We start from the raw sequence: 23,614 nt of genomic DNA on the forward strand, positions 1-23,614 counted from the left end.
TAATATTTTCTAAAAGTATCAATCTTATCAAGCCATACTTATGTAGATACGTTGATGGTAAATGGTTAACATAACACAATTAGTTAGATATGTGGTTTCAATTTTCACCATCTGGATGAAAGCTAGGCAGGCGCGGATCCAGATCAGTCATTAGGGGTGTGTGGTTAGTTTTTGGAATTTAAAATTTGTTCTACATTTTTCTTTTTTTTCCTTTTTTATATAAACAATTTGCGGTTTTGGGGGGAGGAGGAATTCCTATTACCCCCCTCTGGATCCGTGCCTGTAGCTAGGTATTGATAAATATACAACGTAATCATCAAAACATCGAAAAAAATTCGTTAAGGGCTTCCTTTTTCTAAGTAGCTAATTATAAAAAACATACATTTTAGAACCCATATATGCCAAAGTGGGTAGAAAAATACCCATACCCTGCAGGCTCAGGCATGGCAGATAAAATAAATGAAATTTTTTTTTTTAAGTACTGTATGTATAAAATTTAATCGAAATCGGAGAACGGATTCGGGGGTCAGGCATTAATGGGTTAGGGAGATATTCAGGTCTATTGATTTATTTTTTTTTTAATTTTTCTCTATCTTTTTATGGTTTTTTAGATATTATAAATAAATTTCTAAATAAAATAAAAAAAACTTGTTAGCAGCTAGCAGATATCTGGACTACAGGGTCCAGGTTTTCTGGTTTTCTGGTTTAACTCATATTCTTGCCAATATACAACTTTGTATTTGGCAAATTAAATTCATATCCCTCATAGTCCAAATGTGTCTAATATTTTTATTAGACAAAAAACATTTTCAATACATTGAAATATATTTTAGTTATTTATTTATAACGTATTTCAAATTTATAATTTTCTAGTTGGGACTACGGGTGGTATGAATATTTTGTGTTATTAAATATTAATCATAACAACCGTAGTCCCTAAAAAAGCTAATTTCTAAGAATTTCTATATAAATTCAGACATTTGAGTACAACAGACAGTGGTGGCCAGGTAATTAAGACAAAAATTGTCTGCTAAATTCCATGTAATTGTCAATTATTTTTTCAAATATTTCCACAAATATGTATGCATGAGGACTGTTTTAACACACAAGTGTGTTTTATTCGACTGTATCAATTCATACATATTCACCACGAACTCATAAGATTTTTCTACAACTTGACCAATAATTTTTTTTTTAAATAAACATATTTTCTCACATTTATATCATTATATTTTTATTATTATAAAATATTCGGACCAAATTTCGTATTTTTAGTTCCATTAGTTTCGGTCATATCATGTTATTTACAGCGGATGTTCGCTGAGGTGGGTATTTCCACATATATTTGTCCATATATGTTTTACCGATTTTTCCAAACATTTTTGAGAAACTAGAAACATTAATAATAAATTGCATACCCTTAGAGGTCCTTTTATTTTGGCTCTATCGCACTTAAAATTCAGATGATGAAAAAAATTCAAGTATTTGTCTTAAATTGGTGGCCACCACTGTACTTTTAAAAAATTAGCTATATGACTCGTATTTAAAATTTATAATTTTCTAGTTGGGACTACGGGTGGTATGAATATTTTTTGTTATTAAATATTAATCATAGTCCGTCAAAAAAGCTAATTTCTAAGAATAATATACAATTTTAACATAACTTTCGCAAAAATTAAATTTTTATAAATATAAAACACTGTATTTCAATAATACCCAATTCATACACCAATCTGGTTGATCGTAGTCCTTTTGTATACATTTGTTCATGGGTCTCTGCATATATGTATGTATATTTTTATGTATTTATGTATGTATTTACTACATATTAGTTTTTATGATGCTTTTCAAATACAGACACATTATCGCTGCTGTTTGTTTGTAGAGATTTTCATTTTTATTCTTTTAACGTTATTTTTTATCTATGTATTTTCCTTTTTTTCTGTCATTTGGCACAGCTTTGTACCTGTTGTTGTTAGCGTCTGTTAGATGCTAAGCGCTTTTATTATTTTACATTTGTATGTGTACGTGTTTTTATACATATTATATACATATATGTGTATATGTATGTACATTTGGAAGCCTTTTTTGTCCTCTTAAGGAGGACTTAACTGGAATATACATATGTATGTATGTGTGTATATGTTAAGCATATATGCTTAGCATACAAATTAGCTTAAATGGATAAAACTAAGATGTACAGTGTTATTTTTTTCTTTCTTCTTATATGGCAGCATAATAAGTGTTAATTTGCTGCTGTTGATGTTGTGTCGTTTCATTTTTTTTTTTTTTTGTTTTTTTCATCTGGGATTAGTTAGGCAAATTTCAATTTTCCGTAAAACTTGTTGAAATTAAATAATGTTTAAGTTAACAAATAATATGATGTTTTTTTTTGTTTGCATCAAACGATGTAAGTTGATACCCAAGGGTAGTACATGCTTTGAGTTTATTTGCCTATCTTACTTTTAATTCGTTACTATAGTTATGCAAAGGAAATATTTAATAACTTTTAAGAATGAAATAAATGTAATGAGATTTAGAAGTTCAATGACACTGATATTGATTTTACTTGTGTAGAGAAAAGGAAGCTTCCTATTTATGTTACATTTTCGTACTAAAAAAAGTCATTTTTGAGAAGGGTTTTTATAAAAAACATCTTTTGTTTATACTAAATTCCTAAATTAAAGAACTAAAGAAAGAATTAAATTAAAGAATATAATGTTTACTCTCTCCCAAATGTTATATCTGACACGACAACAGAATGCATTGATTTACATGTATTATGTTGTTGCAAGACTTATGTTTTTGGTCTCTCAGATGTATATCATGTGTTACAAAACATTTATTTTGATATATATATATCCGACTCGCATCCCTCTAAGCGGCTAAAACCCTCCTAAAGGAAAGAATTTTAAAAAATGTCCCATTTTGGAAAAAAGTTAGATTTTGCAAAAAACAAGTCAAACATTTTATGTCTTGAGTTACAAAATATATATTTTGATAGATATCCCACTCGCATCCCACTAAGCGACCAAAAAGGCCTGCAAGGAAAAGACCTAAGCTATATTTTGAGCAAAAAAATATTCAACAAAAGGTCAACAATGTTTTTGATTTTGGAAAAAAAAACAAAAAATTTTATGTTTTGAGTTACAAAACATTTATTTTGATAGATATCGAACTCGCATCCCACTAAGAGAAAAAAAGTGACCATTTTGAAAAAACAGTCAAAAAAGTTTTTGATATCGGAAAAAAAATATTCAAATTTTTTATTTTTTTAAATAGTTTTTTACGAGCAATGAAGAAATAGCTATCTAAACTATTTGGGACATACTTTACTTACAACAATAGGTAATAAGTTACATGGAAGAGAAAAAATAAATGTTTGCCAAAATGTCAAAATTTTACCTCCTCTAACTTAGATAGTTCTTTACCGAACTTGTTGAAAAATTGCGTCTGAATTACTATCCAATAGGTCTAACTTGGGTCCAAATTTTATCGGAAGACATGAATTTTAAATGTTGGTTCACTTGACATGAATTCCCCCATATATATTTTAGCCAGAATTTAGAAAATACAAAACGGTAGTCTACATTAACCGAAGTTACTCTACCTTAAAGTGTACCGATCGTCCGTCCGTCTGGCAGTCGATATAATTTGGTACATAGACTTTTTTCGGCCCATGGACCAAGCCTACTGAAACTGAAATTGGTCCATTATTTGACATAGCCATCATAGAAATTTCCTCCCGAAATTGCACTTTATCGGTCACAAATGTAGGTATCTAACGAGCATAAATCTCTTAAAAATATTGGTATTCAACATAAATAACTTTAGAAAGATTAAGGTTCATATTTATGTATGTCAATCCCGATATTATTTATTATAAGACAATTTAGAACGTTCAAGTCATTTTGTAAGGGAAAACTTATATGGGGAATATTCCCAATTTCCGCCATTGCCTTTAGTTTGGGCTCTAGCGTATTACCAACAGACAGACAGACGGAAAGACATAGATAGATCTTCTTAGAATTTTATAAGAAGCCAGATTATATATAATCTTTTGTGGGTCTACGATGAGTATTTCAATGTTTTACAAACAGAATGACTAAATAATATACCCTTCATCTTATTGATGATGGGTATAAAAAAGCAAAGCATTAATTTGAATCGCTTTGAATTAAATTAACTTTTAAACTGTTTAACCCTTATGTGAATAGCAAGGTACCCGGGTACCTTTGGCGTTTTCAGCTTAATTTTTTTTATAGAAACAGTTGGTCCACATATTTGAAACTTCTTGAGAACTCCTAACTTTTAATAAATTTTAAACTATCAGCATTTTTTGACTTAAAAATTATTTTGAAGAGGCGTGGTGGAACAATTTTCATCATACACCCTTAACGGTATGGCAAGGTACCCGGGTACCTTGATACATTAAATATCAAAAAACGATTATTGGAAGTATATATTTTTAGTGAAAGGTTACTAAAATAAAATTAAAGAAAGTCGTTGTGAATATTTTAGATTAAAACTTTTATTTGCTGAAGCTAAATAAACAAAAAAATATTTTTTTTTATATGCATATTGGACAGTTTGCTGAATGCTCATTACACATCGGTTTGGAACATATGGTGCAAGCTTTACGTGTTTTTATTTGCTTCATACGTAGTTGCGAGCTTACGTGACAACTCCCTACTAGGGAACTACGACCGCTTTTATTATTTTTTGCAAACCGGAAACTTCAAAACCTTTCCCAAGCACACTCTGTATTGCAGATTTGACTCATAATTGGGAGATAACTTTTGGGTTCTTAATGCGTTGATGAATGTTTTTCTTGCTCAGTTCAAAGCTTAGCTCTTTCAAAAATTGTCTGCAACAGTCTATGGAACGCAATTGTGTATGGTTTGCCATATATAGAATATAAGATGCTAATGCTGCTACATATATAGCATTATAAAATAATTATTGTGACCATCGATTTGTTCTGCGTTTGCATGAATGAATATTAGCATAATAGTTTGTCCATATTATCAAATCCTCCTTTGGTTTTGGTGTAATTTGTTATAATTTCAGGTTTAGCATCAAAAGTATATTATACATTAGGCTTTCCATGGTGTCAGTAGTTACATTTCTCCCGGAGCTTTTGAATGGATAAAACAGTCTTCAAATGGTTTACCAGTGTATCGCAATCCCAAAATATGTTTATGGCATATTTGTCTGGCTTATACGTCATATTCTGCGTAAAACGGGTACGTCCGCGATATCCATACAACTGCTCATCTATTGAAATACACTCAGAAAATGTGACGTAAATTCTCATTCAGCATTGTCCAAATATCTCGAAAAGCAGTAGCTTTATCTGTTTCATTGCTGTGTGGTCTCTGGCGTCCACAAATCAAATTGTGGATGCCAGTATGAATAAAAATTCCTATAAAAGCATTTAATTCTTCTTCACGGAATGGCTCAAATGTTTTTATTTTCTTTGCTGTTCTGTCTATTTTTGTGTTGTAGTCGTTTACTATTTACAAAGTATTGAAAATTTACTGAAAATTAAGATCTTTTGTAAGTCTCAGAGTTATTTTCAGTGATTATGCACATATTTTCGACAAAAATATCTAGTTTCCTGTACTATTTCCATATAGGTACCCGGGTACCTTGCAATGCTGTTAAAGGTGTTTTTTTTGCCATTCACATAAGGGTTAAGATAATTTCATATGAAGGATTAAGCGTACAATTGAGAACTATTTTTCCAAACATTTCTTCATCAATGGTTACTGTATAATTCAGCAAAAAGTACCAAATAAAATTTTTATAAATAATTTAGTTAAATTATCCTTTTAAAGATATCCGAAATCAGACAGATATCTACATACTTTGGTAGAGCTGTTCAAGTACTGAAAGTTTCTGAAACCTTTTTGCAACGTGAATGTCTGTGGAAAGATTTTTATGACTATGAATCGATAATGATGCGCAATTAAAGGCTTTTATAGACGGCAATACTAAGTATTAATACTTTTATAATTTAAAATATTATTAAAATCATCAGGAAATCGTTTTGAAAAATACATTTCATGTTTACACGGTAGTATGAAAAATATTTTTGTATTGATAGTTGATGTTTTTCAGCAAATTTTATTATAATTTTTATATTTTCTTCACGTTTATTGTTTGTTTTATTTGTATTTATAAATATATATGAAAATAAAAACTTTTTGAATTGTTTTAACAAATTTATAAATACCGACCGTAAATAAAAAAAAATCATTTTGCCTATTTGCTGCAACAACGTCATAACTCAAAATCCGTGTTTTATGAACTGAGTAACACAAAATATGCGCTGTTCTATAATCATTCATATAGTTTCATCAGTTTTAAAAAAAGTCAATTATTTTTTGTGTGAGAGTGTATTATTGTTGTAAACATCAAAATTCAAATTCATGTTTTCTCGTATATTTGATAAGTAAAAATTTGCGTTAAATACAGATTAGAAAGATATTAACATCTACTATTTATATTTCTGAAATCGCATGATTTGATGAAAATGTATTTAAGAAGTAGTAAAATGTCATAAAATATTCAAAGACGTTTTTCTCGAAACGACTTCTTTTGAATTATGACGTTGTTGCAGCAAATGAGCGATTTGTATTATTTGAAAATCGAATACAATCTTTAGACTATGAAATTGTATTATGATATGAGATATTTTCACATTAATTTTTTTTCCAAAACACCTGTTTGTTTTCGAAATTTTATACCAGGGACATGTTATTCATCCTGAAGGAGTTAAAAACAATTAATGTCTTAAACTAAAACTTTAACTTTAAATACGAAAAAATGCTTTTCGAAATTTTCAAATAACAATTTGCCTTTTATATATAACGATACACTACATTTGAATTTCAACAAATTTAAATTATTTATCTCCACACAAAGTTTCATGATTTATATTCAAATATAACAAAACCAAAGAATAAATACATATACTTAGTATAGTCTCAGATTCAGACATGTTACAGGACTACTCTGTTACGAGGGCATAGTATATGATTTTTGCACATATTGTTGGCAACAATTTTCGAACGTGTTGTTACCATTATTACGTGTGATACGTGATTTCCAACATATTTGCGTTTCTCTTACTTGTTTTCAGTATTTTGTTGTATTTTTATTTTATTTTTTTCTAAATACTAAAGAAACTTGAACTTCTTACAATAAGTTTCTGTGAAAACATTTTTTTTTGTTTGTTTTTTGGCCCATACACACTATGATTAGTAATGTTAAATGAAAAGTTAAGCAAAATATTGTTAATATAATTATGTTTTTATGCATTAGCATAACTTTTTAACATGATATTAGACATATTATTCCATTGTGATTAATTCATAATTATAGCTTAATATGGCCTTGTAAAATGAGGTCATTAAAGGTGGTTGGTGGAAGGTTGATAAATGTTGAAATATTATATATGTCATTTAATAATTTTAGTTAATTGTAGTATGATTTATTTAACGAATTCAGGTTTACGTACTAAACTTAAATATATATGTTCATTTTCTCAGCTCAAAACTGTCCTGTCTGTCTTTTTGCGATCATCGATCTAGTCATTACTCGTCCGTTTTGTCACCAGCTTATCTCAATAATCAGTCAAATAAAAAATCATTGCAATTCTATATAGATTTTCCACTTCTTGTCGTTCGTCCGTTACTACCCGTACCAACATACCGACCAGTGGGATAGGTTCCTCTAAAAAGCGTCAATTCAAAATTTTCCAATTTTCACTTTTTGCAAGAAATCGATATGCTATGGTCATATCTACCCACTGTAAAAATCTGCTATAATTTTCTCTTCTCTTGATGCTCTTTAGAGGAACCAGTGCGATAAGTACATTAAACTAAAATTATGTTTGCCCTTAAGTCCATATAGACTGTTTCAAACTAACCTCAGTCAAAAAGTAAAATTTTTATTGTTCTAGTAACTGCAATATTTACTTAATGCTGTCATGAGTGATTTCGTGTTTAACAGGAAACTCTTTTAAATAACATATATTTCATATCTCTTCCATTACAGTTCCTCGTACAGAAATTCTGGGTGATCCAGATCGTTATGTTAAAGCTGGTAGCAGGGTAAATTTACGATGCGTCGTACGTGGTGCTCTAGAACCACCCACATTTATTATGTGGTACCATGGCACCGAACAACTATCAGCCGAATCCCGACGTCATATAACACAAATCGATAGAAATTTACCAGAAGCAGAGGGCGATCCACACAGTACGGTAAGTCATTAAAAATAATATTGGTTTCATGGTAATATCTGTTATATTTATCTTGCAATTATCTTGAAAAATTTTACTTACATTTTTATAACATTTTCTAATTAAGTCACTAATGAAAAGTATATTTCAAATGGTTTTCATTTAAAATATCCCCACGGATTTGTCAGTTAATTAAAAAGTCACTTAGTGTAGTTATGTAGGTGTATTTATTTCCATTTCTCATATACTCTTGGCAATAAGTGTTTTAAGTATTTTCAACTTTTATCATATGTATAAGTATATGATTTTATTTTTGAAATTACTTACAATTTATACACAAATGACCTAGAATATACCAAACCAAAAAAATATTGCTGCGTTGCTGTAATGGGGGTTTTATCAAGGGGTGATATTTGATATTGAAAATGTTAAAATGTATTTAATTTCTTCTCATATAACATTTAGTAAAATGCCATCTGAATGAAAGCCAGTAAAGTCAGGATTATATCAAAGCTTCAAAAAAATTAATTCTTAATCCCATTTTCGAAACTAAAACAAATTGTATCTATCAACCATTACGTTATTGAATCTATATACTATATGCTTAATTCTATTGAACTTCAAATGTATTTAATTCATTCCATTAAGAGTTTATGCTTTATAGAATTAATTTCTTATTGAATCACTAATATTTTCATGAATTCAAATCCATTACAAAGTAGCTTAAAAAATTCAAATCTATTACAAACGCGCTTTAGTAAATTTTATTCAATTCATTTTGTGAATGATTGAAAGCAAAACGAAAAAATATTTTAATTCAATTAATTCCAATATTAATTAATTCTATTTAAATAAAAGCATTTCAATGAACCTAAATAATTATATATTTGGAATGAATAGTGATTAATTTCGAATTAAGATTTTAGTGAGTTAAGCTCAAATTTGATCAATTAATTCGAAGCCCTGGGGTACATAAACTCTAAAACAACGTAAAACATACAAAAACAACACCACTGTGGTTTAGATAGATTTTATTTTGGAAATAATTTGGTAGCACCCCAATGACGTGAGATATCTTAATAAAAGTCTACATCTTGCCGCTGAGTTGATTTGTATTTATGTACATACGATATATGGCTTCCCAAATTTGGTCATCTAGGGCCTACAAATTTTAAAATAAAAATCACCAAAAATTCGTTGATTACTCAATGATTTTGAACCTGTTGGTATTAATGGTGTTACAGCGCATGACTTTCGCATGCATTTGGCGGTATTTATCTTTAGACCAGCCGTCTTATTCCTCTTCTAGCAGTACGTATGATAACGTCAACCAAAATGTTGAACAGCAAATGCCTAGCTCCTGTAAGTACTACGAAGCGATTGCTTAGGGTATTGTCATGCATAACTCGGCAACAAACATTCTTATAGAGCGATTGGATAAGACTTACAAGTGTTTTTCGAATACTTTTACAAGCAAGAGCACTCCATACCGCTACATGTCTTAAGGTTATCGAAAGTCAATAAAAACTATATACGAAGGTAACGGCAACTCGTTGGACTGTTCCGCAATAATCCGCAAGGTATTGATGTGATCAGTGCAAGACTTCTCAGCTTGCTCATGCCGAAGTTCCGGAAAAATAGCTTGCGATATTCTGATATTTTTAGTGTGCGCTATGATCTTGTTTACTGCGCTTAGAATAGTTATACCTATACAATTTTGACATTCCGTAAGGTCTCCTTTACATTTTCCAACTCAAAAAACAACATATTCGGACACGAACTTGCCTGTCTAGTAATTTTGGAAAATATATTCATTAAATACTTACATTATTGTAAAGTTTCCACCTATAGATTATAACATTCTTTGCCTGCCATATGAAAGCTAGAGTGGATGTTATTCACTATAAACACTTAACAATACAAGTATTATATCAAAGGAATCCATCCAATGAACTATTTACATAGATTTGACTTAAAAAAATGAATCTCATTGAATCACGAACATCTTTCTTGCATTATAGTTTTGTGACTTATATACTATTCATATACTGCTCATATTTTGAGGACAAGAACGAACAAATTCGGGTAATATGATCTGAAGTGAAGCGTACCAGAGAGAGCGTTTATCATCAGTCGCAAAAAATAGTAGTCTCGACTATAGGTGGTGAGGCAAAACCACTTTTTTTTAAATAGTTATTAACATGTTTTGCAACACATGATCAGTCGTTGTTATGATGGAATATTATGGTTTCATGTCAGGTCGCATATTCTGGAATTTTTCGGTCAATGTTCGCTTCATTCGCATCAGTTGTGTTCGGTACAGGATCCTTGTGATTTTCTTGGAGTAATGTCTCCAATTCATGGTCTTCAAATATTTTTGGCTGGACTTCTGAACCGCACACACCCTCGCACTTTGAAACCGATGGAACACATTCAACATAAACTTCGGTAATTTGAGTGAGTTTGTTTTAGAAGAAGCCTATTTTTTTATACAAACACAAACTGCGAAGCATTTTTCTTGTCTACTAGGGTGATCGATTCTTCGACATTTTTTAGAAACCGGTTTTCGGTTTCTTCGAAAAATTGAAATTTAATATAAACCGGTTTCGATTTCGGTTTTTTAATAATAACCGGCAAAACCGATTTTTATGGAAAAATATTGAAACGCATAGATATAAGAAGAAAAAAAGATTTATTTATTAAAATAATAGTTATTAAAACAAAAACAGTTCATGGAAAAACTTAACACAACAAAAATGAGATCATATAACAAAAAATAAGCCTCTTTAAAATGCTTAAACATTTTTTAATTCTAATTTTGACTATTTCTTTTAACCTTCACAAGGTCTTCGGATCAAATTTGAACCATGCTGAAATTAAAATTGATTTTTTTCTAAAAGTGAATGAATTATATTTAACTGCCAATGGCAACAACTACGTTAGGTTTTTAGAAACATAAATTGGCCAAAAAAATATTTAGATTTTTTTCTTTTGTTTTTATAAAGCTAAACATTAAAAATGATCTTTCTCAGAGTACTTGTAATACATATATGTAGTTAACAAAGCATTGAGTTCGCTTTTAAGCTTTCCAGATCGGTTGTGACATTTATATAAATATAAAAAGTCTTTGAAAATAGTTGAGTATTTGTTTTAAAAAAGTTTTTGGGATTTTAAATATTTTAAAGTTTTTAATACACTAAAGCTCATAAAACACACACTTTTAAAAAAACCGACTATTCGAGGAAAAAAAACCGGTTTCTTCGATATTCGAAATGTGAGCTTTTCAAAAAAACCGAAACCGACTTAACCAAAAAAACCGGAAATAACCGGTTATTAAAAACTGGGTCGACCACTCTATTGTCTACACATACACCCAGAGTCTCTGGCGGGAATAGAACTCGCAACTCCCAGTTTGATCGATTAGATTTTTGGCTCTGACGCTTATAAATACATATATTATAAATCATGGTTGACTATGAATTCAGTCTAATTACCAATTTAACTGAAACTATTTCTAAAAATTAACTCTGTGATAAAAATAAGTAAATATACTGTTTTTATTTTACTCCAAAAAATTACCAAAAACATTAGTGCAACTATTGTAAAATTAGATGATATACAAACAAACATTTTAGTTAAATTTGCTTTCACATTAAGATATTATAATACTGAGAGTAACAGCAATAGGAAACTTAACAACTATTTTGAGCTTTACACATTCGTTCTAAAGATTAATAATAAATTCTTGTAAAACCTAGAATAACACCTCCTAGTGGTTACTCTCCTGCAGCATTAATAAAGACGAGCAAGAAGTCTCATTTAAGTAAAGCAAAAACGTGTCAAGTATGTGTCATTTGAACAACAACTTAAAATAAATTGAATTATTACTTTTTCTTAACAATTTACCCAGAGACCAACCCATATATTGTTTGCATACCTCACAACGTTCGTATATACACATAAATGTCCTTATATATATATATAAACACAACTGAAGGGACCTTACACATACACACATATACATACATGCACCGATATACTCACAAATAAATATCCTTCCCCACATCACATAAACTCAAGTTGACAAACATTTACATTTAAGGTAAACATGCATACATACGTACATACATACATACACATTTATACACTTAGTACAGTGGTGGCATCTACATGAGACCATGATGGCATATACACAGTCAACATGCTGCATGTTTAAGTACACATACATGCTCAAATATAATAAAAACGTCCTTTTTGGTGTACTTAACTTATTAAGTAGCAAAAGAATCACCTGTGATCTCAATGACAACAACAGCATCGACATCAGTAACAAACTACAACAAAAGGAAGATGACACAAAAAATAAAATAAACCAAATTATATATGAAATTGATAATGCATATACATGATAAACAGCAGCAAACCAGATAAAAATATTATACATATAGATACTTTTATATTAAAAACCGAATATAGTATAAAATGAAAAAAACAAACTGAAATGTTTTTTTTTTTTTTGTTTGTATCTCACAATAAGTGTTTGGCAGGAGAATGATGCTATCAAATGTTAGTGGATTTTCATTTCAAAAGTTACACCATGCAACAATTTTAATATTTTTTTTCACAAATATGTGAAAGTGGGGATCTATATATGTGAAAGTGGGGATCAGACACAGTAAAACTGCGTACTAGGCTTTCCTTCATCGGGTTAGATGTCCTTTTAAATGAACTTTAAAAACTCAACGGATAAACAGTTTTAAAAAAAATATAAAAAATAAATATATTTGATCACTTAATATGTTATATGTTTTCCCCATGGATCAAAAATACAGACTAAGGGCCGTTTTCTCATTAGGTGATTATCTTTTTTCCCAAAGAAAAACTGCAGATTAAAGAAATTTGGTTTTCTCAATGTCTCATTTGCTTCTATTCTGTCGCAAAGCTAACCCGACCTCATCTGCCAATTATTTATTTATCGTACAGATAAATTCAATCAGCTGACTGCTGTTCATAGTTTGCATGTGTTTGTGTTTTTGTAAACGAAATTAAATAGATTTTATAAAAACAAAAGTTTAATAGAGGAATTAACATTAATTTGATGGAGGATGAACATGAAGAACATGAGTTCCAAGTGAATGCTGAAAAATTTTATCATGCCAGCCTAACTACCTGGCAGACATGGAGGATAATGAATATTTCAACAGATTCCCGCTATCGATGGCCACGTTAAAAAGCTGATTTATGTAAACATGTTGTCAATTGAAGGCAGGGTTCCCAACTTTCACATCTATTTTGAGAGGTATTGCCAACTGAAAATAATCTTTTTTTGTCGGTTTATTGAGAAAAACAAAATTGTTAACGGACAGTTTATCGGCCTAATAAATTTATGTCGACATTTAGTAACAGGCAGTTTGTCGATACATTGAGAAAACGGGCCTAAGTGTTTTATTTATTTAGTTTGAAAAATTCAAAAAAATTAAGATTTTCATCAAAATGTTTAAAAATAATTTTTCATAACAATCTTTGATTCAAGTAAGATTGCTTGTCAAGTTGCTGTGCATCTCACGAATATATCGATTTGTGTATGAAAAAAATATAAAAATCAGATCACTTAGTTTTTTAATATTGATTAATTGTTTTAAAAAAAAATTAAAAATAATTGTTAAAACTTTTTTTGAAGACATATAATTTTATTAAACTAATGGACTTCTTATCTTTTAATTGACCCATGTTCGGGTCACAAAAAAAACATAAGTTTACCATATGGGCAATTCCAGGTCTTCGTACGTGACATTTGTACGCCTATACAGTGGAATAGATTTTACAAAAATAAGATATGAAAAACTATTTTAAAAAAATAATAAGTACTTTCGAAACATTGCCTAAAATTTTACGCGTAATAAAAGTATATCGTACTTGACATAAAACGGAAGTAATTTTGAGGTACATGTGTAGTATGTTCTGTTTCAATAAACAGGGTGATAATAGCAAAAAAAAAAGCAATCAGATTCAAATTCATTTCATAATACATGCTAATAGGGAACTTAGTTTTCGCCGTCATCTTGGAATCGCTCATATTCGGTAAATACATACCTTTTATAGTTATTTTAATTTGTATACTTATAAATTTTAAAAAAAATTCACGATTTAAATTTTTGTAAAAAGCTAGAAAATTTACATGGCCTTTAGCTTTAAATAATAGTATTTTATGAAGCTGTAGTCGGGTTTTATTAATTTAAGATGCATTCTAAAGACCTCTGAGACTACAAAATTTAAATAAAACTGTAGTTTTAATAAATAGAATTTTCAGATGGACTTTTGGAAATGTTTTCCAAGTTCTTCCTTTCCATGAGTACAAAAATTATAAAATTTCATGCAAATGGCAATTTCCAAATAGTAAATTTTAAAATTTTGTTTAATTTTTGTGCTCAAAATTTAACCTCTATATGTATGAAATTTATTTGTTAAGAACATATGGTGCACATGATGCTTCTAAAGCAAAAAAAAATAGAAAGCATTTTCAAAAGAGCTCTCAACACCTCCGGTAGTAAAGCAGCCCGGTTAGGTCAGTACTCGGACTATTTGGTATACAAGTATACAAGGCTCAAAAAGTTCCTGACAGGAACTTTGCTAAAAATTTAGAGGCCAAAGACAGAGCACGGAAATTGAAGTCAAACTTTTTACAAAAATATACCTGCTGCATAATGGTTGACGATATGTACGCAGGGAAAATTTTTCGCAGCTTCGGGATACATTTTTTTTATATTGCAGATGCTCGAGGGAATGTTGAAGAAAAGTTTAGGACCCAAAAGCAGATAAAATTTCCCAAAAAGTTCTTGGTATGGCAAGCAAGGTGCGGCAAAAAAGACAAACATTTGTTAAAAGGGCTCTTTAAATATCGAAGACTTCTTAATGTGTCCACTTATTTTTGGCCTGATTTAGCATCTGTCACTATGGTAAGAAATGTCTTGAGTGGTACAAGAACAATAATGTGGTATTTGTACCAAGAGAGGCAATTCCCAGTGCAGAGATATTGGTCTCTTGTTAAAATAGAATTGAAGAGCACAAAAAGTATGTCCAAAAGTGTGGAAGATTCTAAATGGAGAAGGACAACCTGTTCGAATAAAATGACATAAAGCACTAAAAAAACCATAATGGAAGGGTTTTCGAAAAAGGTTCAAAATTTCATCATTACTGGTTCGAACTATAAAAATATTTTTTTTTTTTTTTGTAAATTGTAACAATAATTTCAATCAAATAAAAAAGATTTAAAGATTTCATTTATTAACATACATATGAATGTTAAAAATTTTTCGATCTCAGTCCAGATCAGATCGCCATAAGATTTGGCCGTGTGATTTGTTATTATATGAAACGTATTTTTGTTAAAATATTATTTGGATTTCAAAATTTTAAATAGATTTATGCTCGTTAAAGTGATTTTAAGAAGTGGGCCTTATGTGGAAGCTATGACTAATTATGGACCGATCATCATAAAATTCGGTGACTTGACTTTCGTATATAAAACACTTGTGTATATACCTAAATAAATTAAACATTTATGACCGATAAAGTCATATTTCGGGAAGACATTTATATAGAGGCTAGATGAAATAATGAACCGATTTTAGCCAGTTTCAATAGGCTTGATCGAAATACCATAAAAATTGCGAACTGTACTTTGCGCGCAAGGTTTACATGGACATCCAGCAAGCTAGACGGACGGGCGGACATCTTTTAATCGACTCAGAAAGTGATTCTGAGTTGATAGGTATATTTTAAGGTGGGTATTAGACTAATATTTTTGGACGCTTCAAACATCAGCACAAACGCATAATACCCTCCACACTACGGTGGTATAGAGTATAAAAATAATATACATTTTTACTCGGACTAATTGAAAATTAACCAGAAGGCAAAAATAATATACATATGAATTATGTATGAATGTTAACACACATACTTCCCCTTTTTTGATTAAATGCAACATATAAATTGTAATAAATATAAAAAACTACTATTTGATTTATATAGTGGTCTTGCAAAAGTATTCTCTCACCTTTATTATTGTTTATTTTTTACTTTTTGTATTTTTTGCTACCAATATCTTGAAACATTTATATGCACCATATAGTACACATTTATATACAGAATATTGGTTTAATGTTCCAAAGTACCAACATCCGTATAAACAATTCTTCAAACGTGTGCAGTTTCATTTGATTTCACATGAGTACACACACAATGTTTTATGTTTATTTTCATTCAATTCCATTTATTTTCTTTATTTTTATATTTATTTTGCTTCTTATATTGTTATTTTAGTGAATTGTTTCTGTCATGTATTGTCTGTGTGTCTTGTATTGTAAAGAATTGGCACCACCTCTCTATATGATGCTTAAAGTTGTTGTATTTGCTAGTTGTCATTGTTTATTTGTTATTGTAATAGATTGTGTAACTGTCATTTTCAACGTTTTGTTGTTACTGTTTCGGTTTCTTTTTATACCCTTCAGCTTCGTGAGAAGGGTATATATAAGTTTGTCATTCCGTTTGTAATTTCTACATTTTTCATTTCCGACCCTATAAAGTATATATATTCTGGATCCTTATAGATAGCGGAGTCGATTAAGCCATGTCCGTCTGTCTGTCTGTCTGTCTGTCTGTCTGTCTGTCTGTCTGTCTGTCTGTCTGTCTGTCTGTCTGTCTGTCTGTCTGTCTGTCTGTCTGTCTGTCTGTCTGTCTGTCTGTCTGTCTGTCTGTCTGTCTGTCTGTCTGTCTGTCTGTCTGTCTGTCTGTCTGTCTGTCTGTCTGTCTGTCTGTCTGTCTGTCTGTCTGTCTGTCTGTCTGTCTGTCTGTCTGTCTGTCTGTCTGTCTGTCTGTCTGTCTGTCTGTCTGTCTGTCTGTCTGTCTGTCTGTCTGTCTGTCTGTCTGTCTGTCTGTCTGTCTGTCTGTCTGTCTGTCTGTCTGTCTGTCTGTCTGTCTGTCTGTCTGTCTGTCTGTCTGTCTGTCTGTCTGTCTGTCTGTCTGTCTGTCTGTCTGTCTGTCTGTCTGTCTGTCTGTCTGTCTGTCTGTCTGTCTGTCTGTCTGTCCGTCTGTCTGTCTGTCTGTTGAAATCAATTTTCTGAAGGCCCCAGATATCTCCGGGATCCAAATCTTCAACAATTCTGTCAGACATACTTTCGAGAATTTTGCTATTTAAAATCAGCAAAATCCGTCCATAAATAACGGAGATATGAGCAAAAATCCGAGACAACCTCTGAAAATTTCATCAAAAAACACAATGTATTGCATGCTTTGACAAAAAACAACAAAACGTATGTTTGGATGTTTTGTGTATTTTGTTTTTTTTTGTGTTTTGTTTCTTTTGGCGTTGTTGTTGTTTTTTATACAACTAAACGGTTGTTTGGTTGTGTGTTGGTTTTTTTTTTTACAAAAAAGCAACAAAACGTAGGCTTGGATGTGCAGGCTTTGCGTATTTTGTTTTTTTTTTGTGTTTTGTTTCTTTTGGCGTTGTTGTTGTTTTTTATACAATTAAACGTATGTTTGGATGTGTGTTGGTTTCATTGGCTTGCGTATTTTGTTTTTTCTTTTGGTGTTTTGTTTCGTTTGGCATTGTTGTTGTTTTTTGTGTTCTTGATAAATTTAGGATGCTGTACGCTGAAAGTGGGCAATGTACATACATATATACTAATTATAAAAAATAATAATGCATCCACAACAAAGGTGAAGGGTATATAAGATTCGGCATAGCCGAATATAGCACTCTTACTTGTTTTTAAATAAAATGTACTGCAAATACACATAAACTTCACATAAGACATATGTGGAAGTTTTGAAGTGTTTTATATAAATGGAACAATAACTGATCACCAGGTTAATTATCTTAATTAAATTATATAATTAACCAGCTTTATCAAATTTCGCAACCATTTTTAAATCTCATAATTTAATGTGGTTATATACTTAAGTCTTTCCAAAGATGTGGCGTATAAAGAAATCGGCTAAGTTATAACAGTGACGTACATAAATTTCGGATTATGCATTAACTTCATTGGAAACAAGTAAGGGTGATGTATTCCCCCATTTTGTACGATTCGTACGATTCTAGCTAGGTCTGGGGGAGGAGAAAATATTTGAAGTGGATAATTGTGGGATTATTATAAAAAACTATTTTGGGGCCTTAGATGACATATATTTTGAAACTATAACCTGGTTGGAAACTAATAATAACCAGTACGGACTGGATGTGGTATTCAATAACGTCCACTGATACTCAAATTTGCAGATGGTCGGAAAGTCGATGATATTTCTCGAAATTTACGAAGATCATTTCTCACTGAATGAATATATTCCTTATACAGCAACATTAGGGTGGCCCTTAATAAACGAAAGTTGGATTTTGGCCATTCTCACCCCCCCAGTTTGGTGAACATTAGTAACAAAATCATCCCGAAAAAATTTTAGGTAAATCGGTTGGGGTTAAGACGTGCCTCAAGCCTTCTGAAGTTTTGAGATGCATTTATAAGGGGAAAAAATGCATTTTTTTCAGTTTTTGTAAAAGAAGACAAAAAATCATATGCCAGTAAATATGGATATATTTTAAGTAAAAATGAGCTTTTATTTTAATATTTATCAAAATATATTAATTTTGTTCCTACATTTCTTGTTCTATTTGCCTGAGACACGTTAATGGCCTGGCGAATTTTTAATAACTTTAACATTTTTTGACCAATTTCTGTTTTTTATGTCTCATTAGAACGACAATTACGTACACATTTCAATTCTTTTAAATTAAATTGCAAAAGTAATTTTTTAACGGCAAAATTTTTACAAAAACTGAAAAAAATGAATTTTTTCCCCTTATTTTCAGGATGATTTTTTTACTATTTTTTTACTGGGGTGTGAGAATGGCCAAAATCCAACATTCGTTTATTAAGGGCCACCCTAAGCAACATAGGTCAACTGCAGAAAAAAAAGGCTTGACTAACCACTATATCCCAGCAAAAAATGGTGCATCCTCGGAATCAGGTTTGTAAGGCAGAGAGCACTTGTATACTGCTACCATTTCGCATGAAAGATTACATGATTTTTATATGGGATTCCTCGCGTAGAGGCTCTGCATAAGGAATCCAAAATAAGCATATTTCACAGCTTTAAAATTAACCTGATTTCATCGAACTAAATATGTACAAATAATTGTGCACATAGATTTTAGAGCTGTTGAGAAGCAATAAAATCTTACAGACCCAGTGATTGCCTAATAAGAAGCGCTGATTTTTTCTTCACCACCTGTACGAATAGCTTAATGTATGCCTTCCAAAATCATTTTTGTAAGGCAATAATTTTAGGATGCAATTAATGAAGCAGTAGAAGATGCAGTAATCATATTTATTGCTTCAAAATCCAGACAATTTTTTGCTGGGATAGATTTGATTCATCATGGCTACCTAAGCACAAAAATGGTAGAAATTTTCTATTCTACGAATAGATTTTTTTTTTTTAAAATTTGTAAGTAAAATTATAAATTTTGTTAGACGTTATAATGAGCGAATTCACTTAATTGTGAATAAATTCGAAAAAATCAATCGATTTTTATGACCGATATCTCATTTTATTGCTATTATATGTGGCTTTACAATGAACTTGAACTATTTCTGCCGTTCTCAATTTTTCATGAGTTTTTTTAAAAAAAAAATTTTTGCTATTTTCCCGTAAAAAAAAATATTTTTTTCTACAATTTGTTATTGTACGTCCGAAACTACTGAGCCTATTAAAACGCAATATATAAACGGACTAAGGTCTATGTAAGTTCCAATTTTGATAAGTTTACTTTGATAATATCGGAATAACCGTTTTTGAGTAATCATTAATTACGGGGAGAAAAATCTAAAAAAATTAAAAATTTTACTTAAACATTTTTTTAAAAAAACCTCTGCATAGAATTTTAAATTTGGACCATATTTATACTATTGAAACCACAATACATCAAAATTGTGTAGTGGTTTAAAAAGCCTCTAAAATTTGTTCGATTTTGTTGCCCTCTGCAAGTAATACCAGCCATGAAAAAACCAATTGAAATTACCTTTAAATAAATCACCCTATATTAATCGAGCTTCAACAGTTTCAAAACTTTTAGTTTTGATTAAAAATCGGACGTATGGTATTCGCAATCTAATACAAAAAATATATTGCTTATCCTGTTTATTCGAAATAAGTATTAAAGAAATGTTCTTTATTTTATCTTTAATAATATAAAAATATACATTTGACAATAGTAAAATATTTTGTAACTTTTACTGAATTTTATTAGTAAAGTAAACCAAAATATAGTTTAACAAGTAAGAAAGTATGGTCGGTCAAGCCCGACCATATAATACCCTACACCAAGTAAATGAGTAAAAATATTTTTCTTTTAAAATATCAATAATTTATATTTTTGAGTGATTTTTCGAAGGGGCCTTATAAGGGAGCTATGATCAATTATGGACCGATCACCATAAAATTAGGATGTGTGATTTATGTCTATATGAAAGTTATTTATGTTGAATTTTGTGTGTATACCAACATTTTTAAGTGATTTATGCACGTTAAAGTGATTTTCGGAAGCGGGTCTATATGGGAGCTATGACTAATTATGGACCGATCGTAACAAAATTTGGTGACATGAATTTTGTATATATAAAACTTATTTGGAGCGAAATTTGTGTAGATACATAGATAAATTAAACATTTATGACCGATAAAGTCCAATTTCGAGGGGACATTTGTATGGGGGCTAGGTGAAATAATGGACCGATTTCAGCAAGTTTCAATAGGCTTGGTCCTTGGGCCGAAAAAGTAATATGTAGCAAATTTGATCGAAATATCTTCAAAATTGCGACCTGTACTCTGCGCACAAGGTTTACATGGACAGCCAGCCAACCAGACGGACGGACGGACATCGTTTAATCGACTCAGAAAGTGATTCTAAGTCGATCGGTATACTTTAAGGTGGGTGTTAGACTAATATTTTTGGACGTTACAAACATCTGCACAAACGCATAATACCCTCCCCACTATGGTGGTGTAGGGTATAATTAAATATTTATGACCGATAAAGTCCAATTTCGGGAGGACATTTGTATGGGGTCTAGGTGAAATAATGGACCGATTTCAGCCAGTTTCAATAGGCTTGGTCCTTGAGCCGAAAAAGTAATATGTATCAAATTTCATCGAAATATCTTCAAAATTGCGACCTGTACTCTGCGCACAAGGTTTACATGGACAGCCAGCCAGCCAGCCAGCCAGCCAGCCAGCCAGCCAACCAACCAGACGGACGGACGGACGGACATCGCTTAATCGACTTAGAAAGTGATTTTAAGTCGATTGGTATACTTTAAGGTGTTTGTTAGACTAATATTACAAACGCGTTACAAACATCTGCACAAACGCATAATACCCTCCCCACTATGGTTTTGTAGGGTATAATTAAGCGCCTATGATTTTCAAAGCAGGTCCTTTTTGCTTAAAATGGTGCAGTCATTTGATATGGAAGGTCAATTAGCTTAATTTAAATTTATTCGTGTCTGATTAGTTTCGATCTGTTACTCAGGCCGTCTGGTCACAGATATTCCCTTAAATATTAAATTAAAAATAGTAAAAAATTGCGATAGCTTAGTAATCACGTAAGCTAAATATAGGATTCTATGAAATAGGAACAGTGTCAAATTTAATATTATTTACAGTTGTTTTCCGCTGTTTTGGAATTCGCTAACTTACCAAAATAAATAGATATTTGAATATGATTTCATTATTTGTAATTTTTAAACACCACATGATGTCATATCATTGTGATAATATTATATTAGCATTAAATTTCAGCACCCTTCTAATATTAACTAGTCATATCCTTTTGATCTTGAGCTCTTATTGACTCGGTTTTGGATTTGATTTCCTTTTCATAGAGAATATCCGCAAAATTTTAAGTTGGCAAAGAAATAAATAAAAATTCTTAAAATTTTCTTGGTTTTCGAAAAATTCACCATATTGAACAGAAAATGCATAATTCGTTAATTCTGTTTATTTTTATATAATCCTTTTATAATTATCCTTACGTAAAAAAATATTGGACATAATGTCATACAATAATTGCCTATGAGCAATAAGAATATAAAAACAGCAGATGTGGACAATTTGATACCGTTTTGACCGAAATCAGTGCTGTTGAAAATCACATTGCATAGCGTTGCATTTTTTATGCTCGCTACTGTAAATATAAACGTGTGGAAATTCAAATTTGTTGGAGATTGTATACATTTTGGTTCATAACTTATTTTTACAATACGTGGATCATCATAGAACTACATAGTCAAATTCCATGACATCATCAAACTCATCTTCATCCTTCTTCGTCTTCATTTATGATTATTTTTCTCCTGAGTTTCGTCAATTTTATCACGAGGAAGTGCTTTATAGGAATCATTATGAATTGGTGGGCACATAGCAAAGAAGGAAATTGGAAGGAAGTTGTAGGAGTAGCTTAACAGCTTGGACAACATTTCGCGCATTATGATTACTTCGGTGAAATTTTCAACATAATTCATAAGATGTTCTGGATTTTAATAATTCATTTCACAATAACGCAATTGATAATAATATCACGAAATCTGAATTCTACACGTATAAATGTCAACTGTCAATTTTTTAATATGATATGCATACAAATCTTTTACATATGTATGTGTGTATAGTAGGGTGTTCTCGTTTATATGGAGAAAAATTAATATTCAATTACTAATATATTCCTAAATATTTCTACTAGTTGTAAAAAATAAACAGTTTTTCATTTATTCTATATATAACATCTGCGAAAGACACATCATTTGGAATAAAAGGGATTCCCAAGCAAGCGCTTTCAAATTCGATTATCTAAATAACTCAGCATAAGAAACACAAACTTCAAAAATAATGGGAAATTATTTTATGTTCTTCGATGCAACTTTTAAAGAGATTTTATATGAACAAATATACCATAAATCTAAAATACCTGAATAACAAATTTTTGTTGATTGCTTCAGCTCACAAGCGTTTAGAAATTGTTGAGATGGTAGCTTCTTAAGAAACTTTTCGAAGCCATCTTAATGTTTATGAAATCTTGTATGTATTTATAATATAATTACTTTTAATCCAATATTTTACCATAAAACAATGATATACATGTATCTATTATATTAACCATCATTTATATTCTTTTACATTTTCTTTACATGATCCGTGTTTTACTGATGTCTTTCATTCACTGCTACATGCTTTTGAACAATGAATATGAACATGTCCTGTCCAACTAACAACTATAACAACAAAACAATAACATTCGACAATAC

The 23,614-nt window shown here is 30.6% G+C and overlaps 1 protein-coding gene across 1 annotated transcript in view; it reads left to right on the forward strand.

Annotated features, from left to right (window-relative positions):
• dpr11 (defective proboscis extension response 11) overlaps positions 1–23,614 on the forward strand; it is a 172,194-nt gene that overhangs the window by 126,632 nt on the left and 21,948 nt on the right. The window contains exon 7 of the mRNA XM_065515723.1: positions 8,065–8,273. Within this exon, the coding sequence (XP_065371795.1) occupies positions 8,065–8,273 (209 nt within the window). The remainder of the gene's footprint in view (positions 1–8,064; positions 8,274–23,614) is intronic.

The sequence above is a fragment of the Calliphora vicina genome, chromosome 1 (genome assembly GCF_958450345.1).
Source record: "Calliphora vicina chromosome 1, idCalVici1.1, whole genome shotgun sequence".
NCBI classification, from domain to species: domain Eukaryota; kingdom Metazoa; phylum Arthropoda; class Insecta; order Diptera; family Calliphoridae; genus Calliphora; species Calliphora vicina.